Source organism: Diabrotica virgifera, chromosome 6, assembly GCF_917563875.1.
Source record: "Diabrotica virgifera virgifera chromosome 6, PGI_DIABVI_V3a".
Classification (NCBI taxonomy): domain Eukaryota; kingdom Metazoa; phylum Arthropoda; class Insecta; order Coleoptera; family Chrysomelidae; genus Diabrotica; species Diabrotica virgifera.
Window position 1 is genome coordinate 28036460 of NC_065448.1, and position 18095 is coordinate 28054554.

The 18095-nt window shown below is 31.0% G+C and overlaps 2 protein-coding genes across 2 annotated transcripts in view; one reads left to right on the plus strand and one right to left on the minus strand.

The window, feature by feature from the left end:
• The window catches only part of LOC126887407 (importin subunit alpha-7), a 48675-nt gene extending 47062 nt beyond the window's left edge, over positions 1–1613 (minus strand). Inside the window, exon 1 of the mRNA XM_050654919.1 lies at positions 1458–1613. The gene's annotated coding sequence lies outside the window, so the exon portion shown is untranslated. The remainder of the gene's footprint in view (positions 1–1457) is intronic.
• Positions 1614–1682: 69 nt separating this feature from the next.
• The window catches only part of LOC126887406 (kinesin-like protein Klp68D), an 83769-nt gene continuing 67356 nt past the window's right edge, over positions 1683–18095 (plus strand). The window contains exons 1-3 of the mRNA XM_050654916.1: positions 1683–2074; positions 2138–2331; positions 11104–11358. Of these exons, the coding sequence (XP_050510873.1) occupies positions 2039–2074; positions 2138–2331; positions 11104–11358 (485 nt within the window). The 5' untranslated portion in view covers positions 1683–2038. The remainder of the gene's footprint in view (positions 2075–2137; positions 2332–11103; positions 11359–18095) is intronic.

Consider the following 18095-nt stretch of genomic DNA (forward strand, 5'->3'; position numbering starts at 1 on the left):
CACGAACATATGCCTGTTTTGGATTACTTCGACAACGAATATTTTACTGTGCAAAATAAGAAGAACGAAAGTAAATTGCAAATTACATTGTTGTTTATTGGAATTATTATTAGCGCCATTTACTTTTGTACTTCTTATGTTGCACAGTAAAATATTCATTGTCAAAGTAATCCAAAAGAGGCGTATGTTCGTGGAATGGCCCATAAATAATATTTTTAATCTGTTAATATCTGTTGGTACAGATTACATGGCATTTTATTAACATTCATGGACACGACTGCATATGTAGACACTTATAAAGGGACATGACTGTGTAAAGATGAACATGTGTCAGCGAATGTGTCGTTGAGATCCCAAGTATGTACCACTACCCTTTCAAATTGGTTGATATGACTGAATATGAGTAGCTAATTGAATTAAATTTAGAAAATAATTTGGAATACCAAAATATCCCCTCTGAGTGAAATTCAGAAATTAATTCTGGCGAGTGCATTTCTGATGAAGAATATATTATGACTCGACTAGAATCCGAAATATCAAATGTTGAAAGTGAATCTATTGCTTTGAATCATTTGCCAATTGCAATAAAAAGCACAAACCTTTCATACCCAAACTAAACCATAAAAATTTATGGTTTGGAATCTGGTAAAAACCAGATTCGTTTTAACCTATTGACTGCCAGCAACGTGCCTCTTGCGTTTTGACAAACTTTGTTTATGTGCCAACAACGCAACTCTCACATTCTTCATATGATTCATCTTATGGGTCTAAAATTTTGCTGGCATATGGAGAATAACCCCTTATTGTGGGTGGCAGTCAACTGGATCTCTTGTACATGCAAAACTTTTATTTGTTTGTCCACAAAAAAAAACGGATTCGAAATGTACCCCTTCAAATAAGTTACTACCAATATGTAGTACATTTCATGTACCACTACTGTATTTTTTGTTTAACAAGTTCGCTACCAAGCAACTCATACTAGCCACATCGATTTTTCGCATAGACCAGTGTTTCACCCATAAGCCGCAGATCATACTGCACATAATGGCAATTTAAATAGCTATGGTATGTGAAGACGAAACTTAAATACTCCCTTGGTAGTGAATGTGTTAAATAAACAATTATAAACCATTAAATAATATATACTTAGTTTTTAAATGTTTTTTGTGGCTTTAGAGTATAATACCAACAAATAATTTTTATTTTCTGCCCACCTATGGTAAAATTTGCTGAAAGATTTCTGTCCCTGAAAGAGTTAATCTATTTAGTTAATACGATTAGCTAAATACCAAATATCACTAAGTAAAAGGCAGAACTTAAAATAATTGTAATGGAATATGTTGTGTTCAAAGAATGTCAAAAATGTGGAGGCACTGAAATAGGATGAGGTAATTCCGCCAAAACAGAATTTACCCAAGAAAAATATATAACGATACAATTATTCCAAAAATACTTACTTTTGTTTTAATCAATTAAACTAATATGAGAACGTAATTTATAGCACCATTTACCTTGTTTTAAAAGAAAATTTTATATTCTCGTAGAAACGAGAAAATTTAGGTGCTGACAATGAATAAATGTCAATGTCAATTGTCAAATGTCATTTCTTCTTCATGATTTCTTCTTCTGTTTCATTCTTATAGGCATTTCTGCAAAAATTTCAAATTTATTATTAGTGATTTATAACATTTTGAACAATTTTTTAAGTGCTAGTGCATTCAAAATTAATTTATTAATGAAAATACTACATAGATATTCCTGAAAAATATAAATTACTAAAAATATCAAACTGATGAATTAAATTGTGTCGGAAGTAAGAAGAAATCTGTAGGTAGTTTGACATTTAACTTAAGAATTTAAAACAGTTGCCAATAGATGTTAGAGTGGGAACATAAAAAATAAGTAAATGGCACTATAATTTAAACAACAAACCCTCCAGATAATCAATACCATCATAAAATAAATCCTAAATGTGGTTTGTATTAATCGTACCTTTGTTATACACCTAAGTATTATTTAACCTTGAATTGTACAAATAATGATGACTTCAGAGGATGAAAACCATTTCATGGAAGTAAGTATTTAACGAAATTAAATAGTATAAATATTTGTATTAATTGAAATATTTTATTTTTAGAGAAACGGCAGTAACGAATCAGTACAAGTAATAGTTCGTTGTAGGCCTCTTAGTGTTAAGGAAACTGATTCCAAATGTTCCAGTGTAGTCAAAATGTACCCCTCGAGGGGAGTCATAGAAGTAGAAAACCCTAGGGCAAGAAGTGATAATGAAAAAAATAAATTATTTACATATGACTGTGTTTATGATGAAAAGTAAGATATTCCTTAAAGTAATTATGTTTTGTAATAATGGTACAAGAACTAAATCATTTTCAATAAACATTTTCATTGCCAAATTAATTATAATATCCACTTTTACTTTTTTGGTCAATTCTACATCCAGGGTCAAATTTGAATTTGTTTTAAAATATGTTTTGTGCTTTCCTTATTCTTCCTCGTTTTATCATGATGAACTGATTTCATATTTTTTAATTTTCCCTAAACACAGTAAAGAAAATTCGAAAGCACTCGAATTTTTTTTTTGAAAATAAATAATAAAAATAGTCTTAAAAATTATTATTTTCAAAAAATATTTGACACACATACTTTACACTAATAGCCACTGGCGAAGCGTCCATGTAACCACTGTTACCATTGGTAACAGTTAAAAATCTTGCAAATAAATATTTTATGACGATGAATAATTCTATTTACCAATAGAAATATATTATTATATTATGTGGTAATAGTACCTAACTCAGTAAATAACCAACTACTCGTAGACACGAAAATATTGGCGAGTTTATGTGACTCAGTTGCACTTTATTATGCTCTGTTACCAGACTCATTTCTGGTTACAATGGTTATATACCCACGCTGGCGCTCGGGACCGGCTAGTGACTGAAAATTTTGAAGAAGCGACGGCATAAGCGCGCTGTGTATCAGTAGCGCTGTTACCACATTTAAAATTGGTGACAGTACCTATAAAAAGTGTGCATGCAGTTAACCATGGATGAGTGTCGCTTCTTAATCGATCAACTACTTGAAAAGTAATTCTCCTTGTATAATTTTGAAGAAAAAAATGAGATTAAAAATGAAAGACCTATTTTAAACAATTTTCAAAAAAAATCAACAAAAGTAGTTCGATATTTTAAATTTAGTTGGTACAGTGAAAATCCTTGGTTATATTATGGTTGCAAGAAAAATATACTGTATTGTTGGCCATGTCTTCTGGTTTCTACAGAAAAATGGGTGAACTAGGTTCACAATTTAAATAGTGTTAGATTTTTAAAAAGGAGACATGAAATTTCTCTGTTACCTACATGTAAGATGTATACCCAATTTGATTCAGTTTGGCAAAACAAAAATCAAAAGTTCTCTTAACCAAGCTTTTAAAGCAAATATTGCTAAACATAATGAGTTTGTTAAAAAAATGGATAGGTATTCCTAGCACACTTATAATAGATACTGTATGTTTTTGGGCCAAACAAGAATTAGCGTTTAGTGGTCATTTTGAGTGCGACGACTCTGACAATCCAGGCAATTACAGGGAATTGTTAACATCAATTGCCAAATAAGATCAAAAATTTTGTCAAAATCTAGAAACATCTGTTTTTTCAAGAGTTTCAAGTGATATACAAAATGATATTATTGCAGCTACACTCACTGGCACAAAATTCCGCCACCCAAAATTTTAGATTAAGTTTGACAATTTATAACTTTATTATTTGTGCTCCGATTTTCAAGATTCTTACACCAGTTTGTAGGTACATGTATTCATATTGTTTGGTATTATTCCGGTAACAAAAAATTTTGCTTGCATGTCATTGTACAGGGGTGAAAGGAAGCGTTGTATTTTCTCCTAATTTTAAAAAATTCTGTGGAAAAATGGAATAGCTGATTTTGTTTCATAGTCCTGTCATATTTTCCCGGAGGCGCCACCAACATTTTGTTTTTTTAATTATCCAAATATCTTTTTTCTTGTAAGAGCTGTACTATTTTTTGTAAATAAAAACACTGATTGACTCATACAATTGAGGTTGGATTGATAAGATTAGAATGGCCCGCATGCAGCCCAGATCTCAATCATATTGAGCATTTATGGGATGAATAAAAAAAGCTATTTGCCGTCATCCTAGGCCTCCAGAAAATTTGGTACAGTTATGGCCCTGGTATAGGAATATCGGGCTATTCCCCAGGCAAGGAAAACACATCTTTATTAGATGCTAAACAGATTGCGAGCAGTCGTTGCTGCAAGAGGTGGACATACCCGCTATTGAATTGTTTTGTTTTGTTAATTTTAGTGCGTTTGATATTTTTAATTAAATAAACCTTCAAAGCAGTGTTTTTAATTATAGTTCTTACAAGAAAAGAGATATTCAGATAATTCAAAAAACAAGACCTTAGTGATACCTCCAGGATAATACAAAAGGAGTATGAAACAAAATCAGCCCTCCAATTTTTCCACAGAATTTTTTAAAGTTAGGAGAAAAAACAACGCTTACATTCACCCCCGTATAATGCCATCTAAGCAAAATTTTTTTGTTACCGGAATAATAGCAATTGACATCAATACATGTACCTACAAACTCGTGCAAGAATCTTTAAAATCTAATAAAGTTATAGATTGTCAAACTTAATCAAAAAATTTGGGTGGCGGAATTTTGTGCCGCTGAGCGTATATATACATTTAGCCATATCTTCATTTTTTTAAATAAGATTTTTTGCATCTGGTTTTGGTAACACTTCAGAAAAAGTCACGCGTCGCCACTGCTAATAGCTCTAAAAAATCAAATACTTATGTAAGTATGTAAGGGTTGTTATAATTTGGTTTTTATTACATCTAATAACCAAATATTTAAAAAATATGAAGTTCAAAAGTTATTTCGCACTATTCAGCCCTAATGAAATTTAAAAAAAATTTAAGTTATTAACCCTTGCAGGACGGTTGACCAATATATCTGAGAGAAGAAAAATTGTTGCACAAACTACAGACCGATATAATCTGATATAGTCGGTTCGCTAAACTCAGACACAACTGGCTAAAGATTTTAGTCAGCATTTTTTTTGTTTTTTGCCAAAATTGGCAAAATTACTAACTATTTATTATTATTATAGTAATTATAATTATATTATTATTATAGTAATTATTAACTATTTAGTAATTATTTTTTGCCAATTTTACCAAAATTTGCAAAATTACTTACTAAAATCACTGGCCAGGTGTGTCTGAGTTTAGCGAACAGACTATACCATACTTACCAGTCTCTACAGATCTTCTTCTTCTTCTACGGCACTACAGCCCAAATTGAGCCTTGGCCTCCTTTATTTTTTGCCTCCACCCTTGCCTGTCTGTGGCTGCTTTTCTCCATACACGGACTCCTAAAAGGGCTTGTGCGTCGCTTTTTACTGTGTCTTCCCAGCACTTTCGTGGCTTCCCAACCGGTCTCTTTCCTTGCATTCTAGCATTCAGTGCTCGTTTTGGTAGCCTATCCTCTCCCATTCTTATCACATGTCCGGCCCATTGCAATCTTTGTAATCTAATGAAGTTTGACAGGGGCGTTTCCTTATAAAGTTGATAAAGCTCGTTGTTGTATCGACTTCTGAAGATTCTGTTTTCCCTCACAGGTCCTAGTATTCTCCTAAGTACTTTCCTTTCGAATGTGTCGAGTTTGTTTTTGGATGTTTCTTTCAGCACCCAGGCTTCACTGCCATAGCATGTTATTGGTCGAATTAAGGTTTTATAGATTCTCATCTTTGTATTTCGGTGGACACTTTTAGACCGAAATATATGGGAGAGGGCACAATAAGCTCTGTTTGCCTGCGTTATTCTCTTCCGTATTTCTCCATCTTCTGATCCGTCGGCATATATTTCTACTCCCAGGTATGTAAACTTTTCAACAGTTTCAATGTCATCTTCATGTATAATAATGTTTTCTGGGACTATATTTCTTTTCGTCTGAGTCATTATTTTTGTTTTTTCTGTGTTAATTTCCAGACCTAGTATTTTTGTTTGTATTTTTAACTCTGCATATGTTTCCTGTGCTCCCGTTGATGTTCTACTCATAATATTAATATCATCAGCATAAGCGGCCAGTTGAACCGTTCGGTTCTCTCTACAGATCAGTGTATGATTAATCAGCCACAGTTTAAAAATGAAACTGGCAGGTAGACGACTGGCAGATATATTGTGACTTGCTAATCTGCTACACTACACTACAACAGATCACAGACCTAGACAAATTCATAATTTTTTTGTTCTGACTGATGTACGTTGCCTCTGACCACAAGGATAAGGCAGGCTAAAAATGCAGTCTGTGTGGGTCTGCCTCCTAAAAGTGTTAAATGAGGGGTGTAAAATCAAACTCGCTTTCTCCAAACTTATCGTTTATCACAAAATGCTAAAAACTTTAAAAATAAACCAGTACAGTTATACGGATTTAAGTTTCATATTATACAATTTAACCATAGAAATAATTAAATAATAGGGAACTTGCATACAATTTTAAATTCGAGAAAAATGTTATAAATCACAACAGAACATAATTTAAAACATGTATCAAAGATAAAAAAGTTTTGTTTGGCTTTCGTTTGGCCCCTAAACACGATTAAAAATTCAAATTATTTCAGCCAGGCCAAAACGCGTCGTGACGTCATCCGTTTATATGTTTACATTCTTCCAACAAAGTAAACAGAATTTTAAATTAGACGTTATAAATGTCAGTAGAAAATACATTTATGTGACGTTATAAGTGTTTTTGATCGTTTGAACTATCCATAGAAAAATTCGTACTTTTACAAAATGGTTTTCTTTTCCGTAGTAAACCTTCTTTCCTTTCCTTTAATAACTATATCAAACTCCAATGTCAACAAACTGGTATATATTATTACAATGACATATGATAAAAATGTTAATAGAATATAAATATTTTTCCTTTATTCAGCGACGAGGTATACCCAAGTAGGTGGAGGCCAATAAATTAAAGAAGAGGAAGAAGAATATACCTAATTATAACCATAAACGGAACCATATAGTTAAACTGTGTGACGTCAAGGGTCGTTTGAACTTTTTTAAAATACAGAAGACTTAAATTTGTACTTCTAAGTTATTGAGTTTTTGAAGCGTAAAATTTTGAAAATCTCATTTTTATACAAAACTGAACATTATTATGTAATAAAAAAAATGTGCAAGTTCCCTATTAGCTTTTAGGCTTGGCGAAAGCGAGTTTTTGAAGCAAACTTTTGGAAAATGCAAATTTTGCAAAAAACTTGTTTGGAGGAAGCAAGTTTTAAAACAGTTCCATTTTTTGGGAATGAAATTTTCCTTTTTTTATTTTTTGTGATAAGAAAAATGATGAAGAAATTGTGATAAAAAGGTTATTACAGAAAAATAAAGAAAGAAGGGTACGACTCGAGGAGAGTTATAGAAGTAGAAAACCCTAGGACGAGAAGTGATAATGAAAAAAATAAATTATTTGCATATGACTGTGTTTATGATGAAAAGTAAGATATTCCTTATAAAGTTCTTGTCTTTTGCAATAATGGCATAAAAACTGAATGATCTTCAATAAACATTTTCATTGCCAAATTAGTTATATACCCACTTTTACTTTTTTGGTCAATTCTACATCCAGGGTCAAATTTGAATTTGTTTTAAAATATTTTGTACTTGAATTATTCTTCCTAGTTTTGTCTTCAATATTGAATCACAGTGAACTGATTTTTATTTATTTATTTATTTTCAACGGGACACTGCCCAATAAGATTACAAGTTTATAAGTCCAATATACATAATACATGTGTCAATAATAATAAAACTACAGTAAAATAGTAATAATAAAACGATAATGCAATAAAATATAAATATCACAAACTTAAACACATAAATCAGATTCATATATCACAATAATGAATATCCAACAACTACTCAAACAAACAAACGTCTGAGGCCAGAGATGAATTCAGAATTCATTTTTGATATTTTCTTATTCTCCCTAAACGCAGAAAAGGAAAGAACAAGCAATTGAATTTTTTTAATGAAAATAAATAATAAATCGTCTTAAAAATTATCATTACTTTTTAAAAAAATATTGATACACAAGCATTGAGAGCTCTAAAAGATGAGATACTTAAATTTATGTAAGGGTTGTAATTTACTGTTTACAATTTTAAAAAAATATGAAGTACAATAAGCCATAAAATAAAAAATAAAACAAAAAAATATGAACCGCTGCCACTTTCGCCAGAAGGCGTTTTGTGCTATTTTTTTTATAAACAAATTAGTGCTCCAAAATAGCCAAATAAAAATTCACCATAATTTAATTCTGCATAGAGATTTTGTCTCGCAACAATGATGAAAAAAAAAACAAAATATGTATAAGATGGAATGCAACCACAGAAATATGTTTCTGGTATATTAATGGTATATTAATTTTTATATATTTTAAAAGAGGATAAATTTTTCTATAATTTAATGAAAAGAATTTATTATCTACCTTTTTTTGAACCGTTGATATTGACCAAAATATAATTTTATTACATTAAGAAATGACACGCCACTGTTTTTTATCAAAATAAAAATCAGTTTTGTAATCTCTAATTAGTTGCTAACAAAAAGGACCTCTTGACTTTTTTTCGTTAGACATACATTTTTATGTTTCGAGATATGGGCGCCCCATGTAAACATATCTTATTTTTTCAATCCAAAACCGTTTGTCTAACGAAAAAAAGTCAAGAGGTTCTTTTTGTTAGCAACTAATAAGAGATTACAAAACTGATTTTTATTTTGATAAAAACCAGTGGCGTGCCATTTTTTAAAGTAATAAAATTATATTTTGGTCAATATCAAAGGTTCAAAAACAGGTAGATAATAAATTCTTTTTATTAAATTATAGAGAAATTTATCCTCTTTTAAAATATATAAAAATTAATATACCATTACGTTTGTTTTTTTTTTTGAAAAAAACTCAAAAATTTGCTACCATTTCAGTTAACGCCATCTAGCGGCGACAGCAAACGTCAAAAATTCAAAACCAAATAAGCGTTTTGTAGTGCAAATTATGCTCTTTCATATGAGCCTAAGTTTGCTAAAATCGGTCAAAAGGAACGGAAGAAATCTTGGTTTGTTTAAAAAAACAATTGAACTTCCCCACTGCTTTATTTTGATAGATAGAACAAAACATTTTAGACAAAAAATATAGGGAAATGGTCTGTAAATATGAAAATGATATCATCGATAAACTTTCATTAGACAAAATTCTATAAAAATCCCATTTTTCTACTCTAGAGGACGTTTGACAAACTCAAAAATAATTTCCAGCAATTTCTCTTGGCGACTTTTATCATGATTTTTTTTCTCAAATCTACACGACCAATATCTTATGAGATATGGCCGCTCGCTACCCTTAACTGATCACCCTGTATAATGCACCCACATATTTTCCCCGGAACCACCCCAAAAAAAGGAGAATCAATAAAGTAAATAATCAAAAATTGATTTTGGGCCACCACTGTGGCTTTAGGGTGTAAAGAAAGTAAAATATGCATACGTCATAATGTGTAGCAGACAGTGTGTTCTTTTATTTTCCATAAGTACGTTATCAATAAAATGAATAATTAACGAAAAAAAAAAAACAAAAACTGGAGCCCGTCAAAGGATTTCTGAGGTTTACGGCGCCACTGTGCCGAAACGGTTGCTTATACGAAAAAAATGCATAGGGCCTTATTTGTAGAGAAAATAGTGGTCTTTTATTCTGTATAAGTTTTTTTTTCAAAAAAATGGATAGGTAATGAGAAAATCGTAAAAACATGCTCGCCAAGGAATAGGGGTAGTTTCTGCAGTTTATTTTCAAGGATAGGGGTAGTTTCCGCAGGGATATTGCAATAACCATATATACCTATTTATGAAAAACCCTATTGATGGAGCATATGCATATATGGGTCAAAAAGTAAAAAAAAAATGTTCAACCCCCCATTTTATTTTTTTTCTTAGTTACAGGGGTTGCATCAAGAAATCGCTTTTAGTGTCCATTCATGGGTAATAAGAAGGTGCACAAAATAATATATGAAGCATTTTAATAAAGGGCATGGTATGTGAAGGCTTCCAAGAAAATCACTTTCTTTATTAATTCTCCTCTTTTTGGGTAGTTCCGGGGAAAATGGGGGTGCATTATACAAATTTGCAAATAACACCAGTACATGGATAATTGCTGAAAGTTTTTCTACTCTAGCATAAGCGGTTCAGATGGTATAAAAGGGTTTTTTTTTAAATGTAACATCCTGTAATTAAAAAATGGGCAATTACCCTTAAATGAAACCTATACCAAAAAATCAGCCACTTATTTGTGATTAATTGCCGCAGGGTTTCTTCTTGATTTCCATTACAGTTGGGAAAAAATATTTTTTTAAAAACATCTTTTTTAAAAACTTGTCAACTTTGGGGCTCCACCCCCGCTAAAGGGTGGGTGATAGACATATGCTGTCGGGAAATAAATAACAAGAAATATAGTCCTCTTCATTTTACTATTAAGTAAATTTTTTGCAAAACGTACATAAAGGGCTACGTTTCGCAAAATCCACAAATTACCCCCTTTAAAGGGATGAAAAGAGGGGTTCCAAGGCAAAATGTTTTAAGAAAAGTTAGTCATATAATAAGCACCCCTTAATATACCAGAAAAAAAAATAAAACCGGACTTGTGCCCATTTTACGAGATTCAACCTCTGTTTCTTACACTAATAAGATAGAATACAACTGCAGACAAGTGTTTCTGACTCATTAGTCGTCATCAGCATGGTATAGCCAAGTTAGAATAGGTGTATGTTATCTTGGGAAAGGATCGCTACAGGAGCAATGCAACCAACTTGTGGCAATAATATTAGAAGACCCTGAAGATTCCAGATTTCACTGAGTTGAAAAGTTTTTGTTCTTTGCCTATTTTATGCAGCACTTCTTCGTTTGAGGTATGCGATGTCCATGAAATTTTGAGGATTCTCCGTTAGATCCACATTTGAAGCTTTCCCTGTATGATAAATAATTTATATTTTTAGTTCAACTCAAGAAAATCTATACGATGAAACAGTGAGGCCTTTAGTAACATCAGTCCTTGATGGCTACAATGGGTGTGTGTTCGCATACGGACAGACAGGAACTGGAAAGACCTACACGATGGAAGGCGCTGAAGGAGATGACAAGGGTATCATTCCGAGGGCGTTTGAGCAAATTTGGTCTCACATAGATAGAAAAACTGGTGTTGAATTTTTAGTTAGTGTGAGGTATTTGGAAATTTATATGGAGGAAATACGGTAAGGTTTATTTTTAAGTATTTTATTTGTAGGGGTAATTATAGTCCCCAGTGTATTAAATAGTGTGATGTTATGCCTTCTGGTCCCAATTAATTAAAACTCAGGTTTTCCGATAACATTATATTTAATTCGAAGTCGATGATTCACTACATAAGTTGTTACAATATTAACTTGACCTATCCTATACGTGAATACCTTGCAACTACATCAATAACCATAATACTCTTTCTCGACGAGTTAATGTTTATATACACATTTAAATAATAACAAAACATGACAATTCAATGTTACTTGCGGTTATTGAATCCAAGAACAGATACTACATGGATTAATGACTTTGAATGAGTTTTAAACATCTTTTGTACAGGGTGATATTATAACACCATACCTCCCCGTTTTGTTAAAATTACATATTTTTAAAATGTGATGCTCCTCTTTCCCTTTTACAAAAATGTTTATGGTTACCTAATACTATTTTCAAAAATTAAATTTCCTAACTATCCTAACTAACTGTAACATGGTACGTTTCAGAGTTTTTTTTTAATCCTAAAAATTGTTTATTATTATCACTAATTCACTTTCTGTTCCGTCTTGCTTTTTAGTCTTTTCTCCATTCACAAAACAGTGTCCACATAAAACAGTGACTAAACCTATCGGGATTTTTAATATAGTCTTTTAGTGCCTATATGCATCTCCTATAAGCAGGGGAATACTCTAATCTACCTAACTAAAAATCTCGTATCTAACTAGAAGTCCTAAGCTAAGCTAATATTACTCGAATAAGTAAAAAAAATGTATCCTTTACTCTATTAATAATTCCTATTTCAGTCTTCTTTTGATTTATTTATATATGTCTTACTAACTTTAAAATAATGTACATATAATAAAAATGTAATCTCTCTAAAAAAACTTCTAATGTGTCTCTAAAAAAAACTTCTAATAACTCTTTTGTAGCTATAATAAAGATTTAATCTCTGTTGCTGAATGTCTAAAAATTTCACTTTTTGTGTCCCTTTGCTTACTATCTACTAACACTATTGTAAGATATTGTCTATCCTTAATTCAAATACTTCCATTTTCCGCGAAAATTTAACCTGAATTCATTATCTACATTTAAAAATAAGTTATTTATAATTAACATTACTTTAGAGAAAAAAAAATTTACAGCTTTAATTCTTAGACATAATTCAATGATTAGCTACTTATTTGATATTATTCTTAATTTTGCTTCTTTTCTTGCAATTTTTATGTGTCTTCTTTCATTTTTCCCACATATTTTAATAAAAAAATTATCTTTTTTCTCTTCTTCTTCTTGTCTGGTACTACAACTATATTTCTTCATTTTCTCCACATAATAACACTTCTACAGTGTACATAATTCATCTTCATATACATCTTTCATATAACAATCATATATCATTTATCTCATATATCATTTCATATAACATCATAATCATCACTTCATATACTAGCTCCGATACCTTCGTTTTACCTTAATAAAAGAGGTTTCACTCGGATGTCTTAGTTCTCCGCCAATATTAACCCGAATTTTCGCCCTGATCTGTACGCACCATTAAGGTGGTATAGTTAACTCAAAACACGAAATAGGTATTTTATGCGGTTCAAATTCTTCTAAAAATATCACAACCTCAATCCCTTGCTTTGAGGCCGTTGTTTATTCACGAATAATCATGAATAAAATAGGTACCCTTCAAAACACAGAGTGGGTCTCTAATAAGCGTTCAAGCTTCTATAAATCACTTAGTACCTTCCTAATTTGACAAGAGCAGTGGGTTTCTTATTGTCTCTAGTTGCCTCATAATATTTAGCTTATAATATTGTTAGTTCTTCTTCTTATCTATATAGTCCTCCAGATTCTTTATCTCGACTCTTCAGGTCGGTTCGTTAAAAATATATCTCTTGCTTATAGCAATGTTTGTCTTAAAGCTCTTATATCAACGTATGTCATCACTAATCATTATTCATTAAAAAAATATCATTTATCACTCAAAAAAATATTAATTCAGGTTCATCTCATACAAAATTTAACACAAAATCGATGAAAATGTATCTATAGAATCAATAAATATCAATAATAAAAACAAAATGGCTAATAAAAATTCAATAATAGTATACATATTCGATACAAATTCAATTCAAAATTCAAAAACAGCCTATGCAAAAGTTAGATAAAAATATTCAAAATCAGTGCAAATCTCAAAATTCGATAGAATTTTTTTTGGAAAAAATTCGATATTCCATACAATATTTAAAAATAACCGTACTAAAAGTCGAAATCGGATAGATATTTTTCAAATAAATTTAATAACAATTCAAAATTCAATAAAAATTCAAGAATAGCATATATAATAAACTTCTATAAAAATATTCAATTCAAAAATCACTTCATATTTCAAAATTTATAGATATTCTTAAAAAAAAATCGATACTTCATAAATTATTCAAAAATCAGCAAAGATAAATATTCAATGTTCAATAATAATATAAAACGAGGGAAGCATTTTTAATAAAGATAGACATTCTTACTTACATTTTATTTCCACTTTGTCTTTACACTGTCGCTCACTGGGTTTCCTGTCCATCTTCGCCGTTTCCAATTTGTTGCCGCCATCTCTGCTCCTTTCAGAAGACCTCCTCTAATGTGCAGGATCAGCCATGTATTAAATAGTGTGATGTTATGCCTTCTGGTCCCAATTAATTAAAACTCAGGTTTTCCGATAATTTAATTCGAAGTCGATGATTCACTACATAAGTTGTTACAATATTAACTTGACCTATCCTATACGTGAATACCTTCCAACTACATCAATAACCATAATACTCTTTCTCGACCGAGTTAATGTTTATATATACATTTAAATAATAACAAAACATGACAATTCAATGTTACTTGCGGTTATTGAATCCAAGAACAGATACTACATGGATTAATGACTTTGAATGAGTTTTAAACATCTTTTGTACAGGGTGATATTATAACACCATACCAGTACACCGTCCTTTTTTGAAAATGATTACAAAAGCCTTAAAAATGGTTTTAACTGCTAGTGCAGGTTGGATGCGTTTCTTCACGCACTACGTCTAAGAGTCCGACACCCGCAAGATATCCTTCAACAGCGGTACAGTTTTGTTATTATAAAACTCTTAATTTTCACTTGAAAGTACTTATAATTACTTACTAAAGATTTTCGATCTCTTCTTCGGAAAATTTACAGCCTCGTTTCGTTAGTCTGACAACATAAATATGTTAATTATGGCAGTTTATGTTATGTGATTACAAAATTTCGGATACGAATCACAAGTGATAGATTGGAGGGTCTTGAAATGGCTTCGCATAAAAATTTCTGGACTGGGTTCGTTATCTATTAAAATTTGTGTTCTTTGATTCCAGTAAAGGTTTGTTATTATTCATAAGTCCCTCTTGTCTATGTTTTTTGTCATTAGAATTTGGAATAATTTTTCATGTCCTACTTTGTCAAATGCTTTTTCAAAATCAACACAACAAACATGCTCATCCACATTCTGGACCTTGGTAACATAAAAAAAAATAGAAATGATACAGGACATTTCTTACAGTCAGGTTCTCCAGTTATCCATCCCTTTTTTTCTGCTAGAAGACACCACACCACACACAATAGAACATAAAACTAAAACGAAAAAAATCCACAAATTCGCTCAAAAAAAATTTAGGGTTCAATGTGAGATCGAGATTTCAGTAGATATGTTTTATGTATGGAACGTCTCAATAATTATCTCGGAAATGGCTTGCACCATTTTTTTAGATTTTGGTGGGCAAGGGTCTTTAATGCGGCCGATATTAAAGTGGTAGGTATTTACATTGTTGTCAGATCTTCCGTTTTTTTGGAAATCTATGTGAACTTCCTTATTTCAAATGGAACACACTGTATATTTTTTACGTTTCAAAGTCCTTACGAAATACTGATTATTTTTCATGTAATATTCCCTATTCGCGGTGTGCAAGTACTTGGAAGGGAAACGAGAAACGACCGTGCGCGAGTCGCGGAGAAATACTGCAACTATCTTAAATAATTCATATATTGTCAATGGACATCCTAAGTCTTGACGTCACAAAATTGGGAGAAGCTTATATTTGGCTCCAAACAATTTTGTTTATAATGTTAAACACTCATAAGGAATTTTTAATTTATTGTTTACGTGGTTTGTGTGACAAAATAAGACTTTTCATTTAGGTATTTAGTTAAAGAAACGTGCCAATTAAGAGATTTTTATTCGTTTTTGCCCAGGTGAGTTAATTTAATGCAATGATTAGAACTTAAACAGTTTTAAGGTTATGTTTATTTTCAATCACTAAGGAATAAAAAGCACCTGAGCAAAAACGAATAAAAATCTCTTAATTAACACGTTTCTTTAACGAAATACCTAAATGAAGTCTTATTTTGCCACACAAAGCACATAAATGAAAAATTCCTTATGGCCATTTAACGTTACAAACAAAATTGTTTGGAGCCAATATAAGCTCCTCCCAATTTTGTGACATTTGTGACGTCAGACTTAGGCTGTCCATTGAAATTGTCAAATTGACGTATATTTCATACCTTCTGTCATTGAAGCAGAAAAATTATATATTGCTCCACAATATTGATATGATATGCAATTATTATATAAAGGTAAATTTAATTAATTGTACTTTGCTTGCAGTACTGCATTTTAATAACGTTTACGTTTTGATAACCTGACCTAAATCTTATTTTTCTTCTTATTATTTTTTTTGGGCTATGGCCTTGACAATTATCCAGTAACCAGGACTAATATAATTGGACAATATAATTAAAAGTGCGAATAAAGTTGCAGAGCGTAGAAATAGGGGTCGCTTTGCCGAACTTGCACGGTCCCAATAGCTAAATGCCGTACTTTCTGAGTTATTGTTAGATTTATTAAAAAAAAATTAAAACAAATTATAAAAATAAATTTTTTCGGCCCGTGCAGGCATTATTTCAGTTTCTTCAGACCATTGGGAAAAAAGTCTTTTGTAATTTTTCTCTAAAGTTAGTCTGAGTTTTCGAGTTTTAAACAATTTAAAACTGACAAAACAAAAAATAAAGATTTGCAACTGCAAGACTCAAAAACAAGTAAAAAATATAATTTTCGAAATTACGAAGTACCTATCTAAATTCAAGATCAAACCTTATTTTATCAATTCCCTATAAGTATAAGTAATTGGGGCTTATTTATTTTTAAAACATTGATTTTTAGTTGTTAATGCAGCCCGATCGCCCGCCCTGTTATGAGAGTTTCATTAACAATTAAAAAAAAATACATTTTAAATGAAACATGAAAAATTCTTATGGGAGCTAAAGTCGATTCGCTTTTCTGAAACACAACTATCTAGTGACGTTAGTAATTTCTTTTTTGGGAAGTTTAGTTGCTATACGTAACTGGAAATTACTACACAACCAAACATACCTACTCTTAGCCCATATTATTAATAGTAAACAGACATAAATAACATAAACCTTACGCCAATCAATAACTATTTATTTACACCATTATGGTACATTCCATGTCAAATCACTCAGGCAAACAATTTTGGATCTCTGATTTGTCTGAAAATTAGTATATAGCTTCTGCGGGACGTAAAAATAAGATATTTAAGATCAAAAAATCTTCTTCTTTTTTTCTCAAAATGTTATTTTATGCGATTTTACAGTGATTTGGTGTTTATTTAAACAAATTTGCATTTTATGTCGTAAAGTATCAATAAAAAACATAATACAGTAAATCCTCGATATAACGGACTAATTGGGGGGACGGGATGTCCGTTAAAGCCGAAAGTACGTTGTATAAAAATAGGTTTAAAGTCAATCAAAAATTTTTTTTAAATCATGTAGGTACTGTATTTACATACAGTGTACAAATATGGAAGTTAAAAAGGAATAAAGTTTTGTTCGCTACTTTTTTACTTTTCTTCTTAATCTAAAAACTTTCTGCAATAGACTCATTTTGTTGACAAAATTATTCACTGATTCATGGGTTGAATAGGCGAAGTATTTTTTGGAAAACATACAATTAAAGTTGTCATCTTCTGAACTTAGAATACTTTCAGGGGAATTAGCAGAATCTTTGTCTAAAATCAATAAACATTTCACCTCTTTAGGTGGTATTACCAGTTTCTTCTCTTGAAATTTTCTCACTGCAGGTACAAATCCTTTAAATTTTTGAAAATATCTCTGGTGAACCATGCCCAATTAGAGCTGTAATATGAAACGGGCAGATGATTCCTTTTGATGATTTTATCTTTGACAACATATTAGGTTTACGAGATTTACCAACAACTATAGTAGTCAATCCATGCGATCCATCGGCGTTAGCACAAAGCAGTGCCGAGATCCTGTCCTTGTTGTTTTTCCTTCTAGAATTCGATTTTTCATTATTTTTTGCATTCAAATTTTTTTACATTTGATATGATTTTTTGTCCGTTATATCCGAAGTCCGTTAAATAGAGGTCCGTTCTATTGAGGTTTTACTGTAATTTAATAGAAAGGACTCAAAAATGTCATTATATGGCATTATAGCAAGTTACTTTGAATCAAAACAAGTTTTTGATCAAATTTTAAAGTATAAAAAACGTTAGAATACCGTTTTTTACATTTTCCTCCATTCCCAAAATACATCAACATCGATTTGATCAACAAAAGATAGGACTTTAAGTGGTTAGAAGGATTTGAGTTATATTA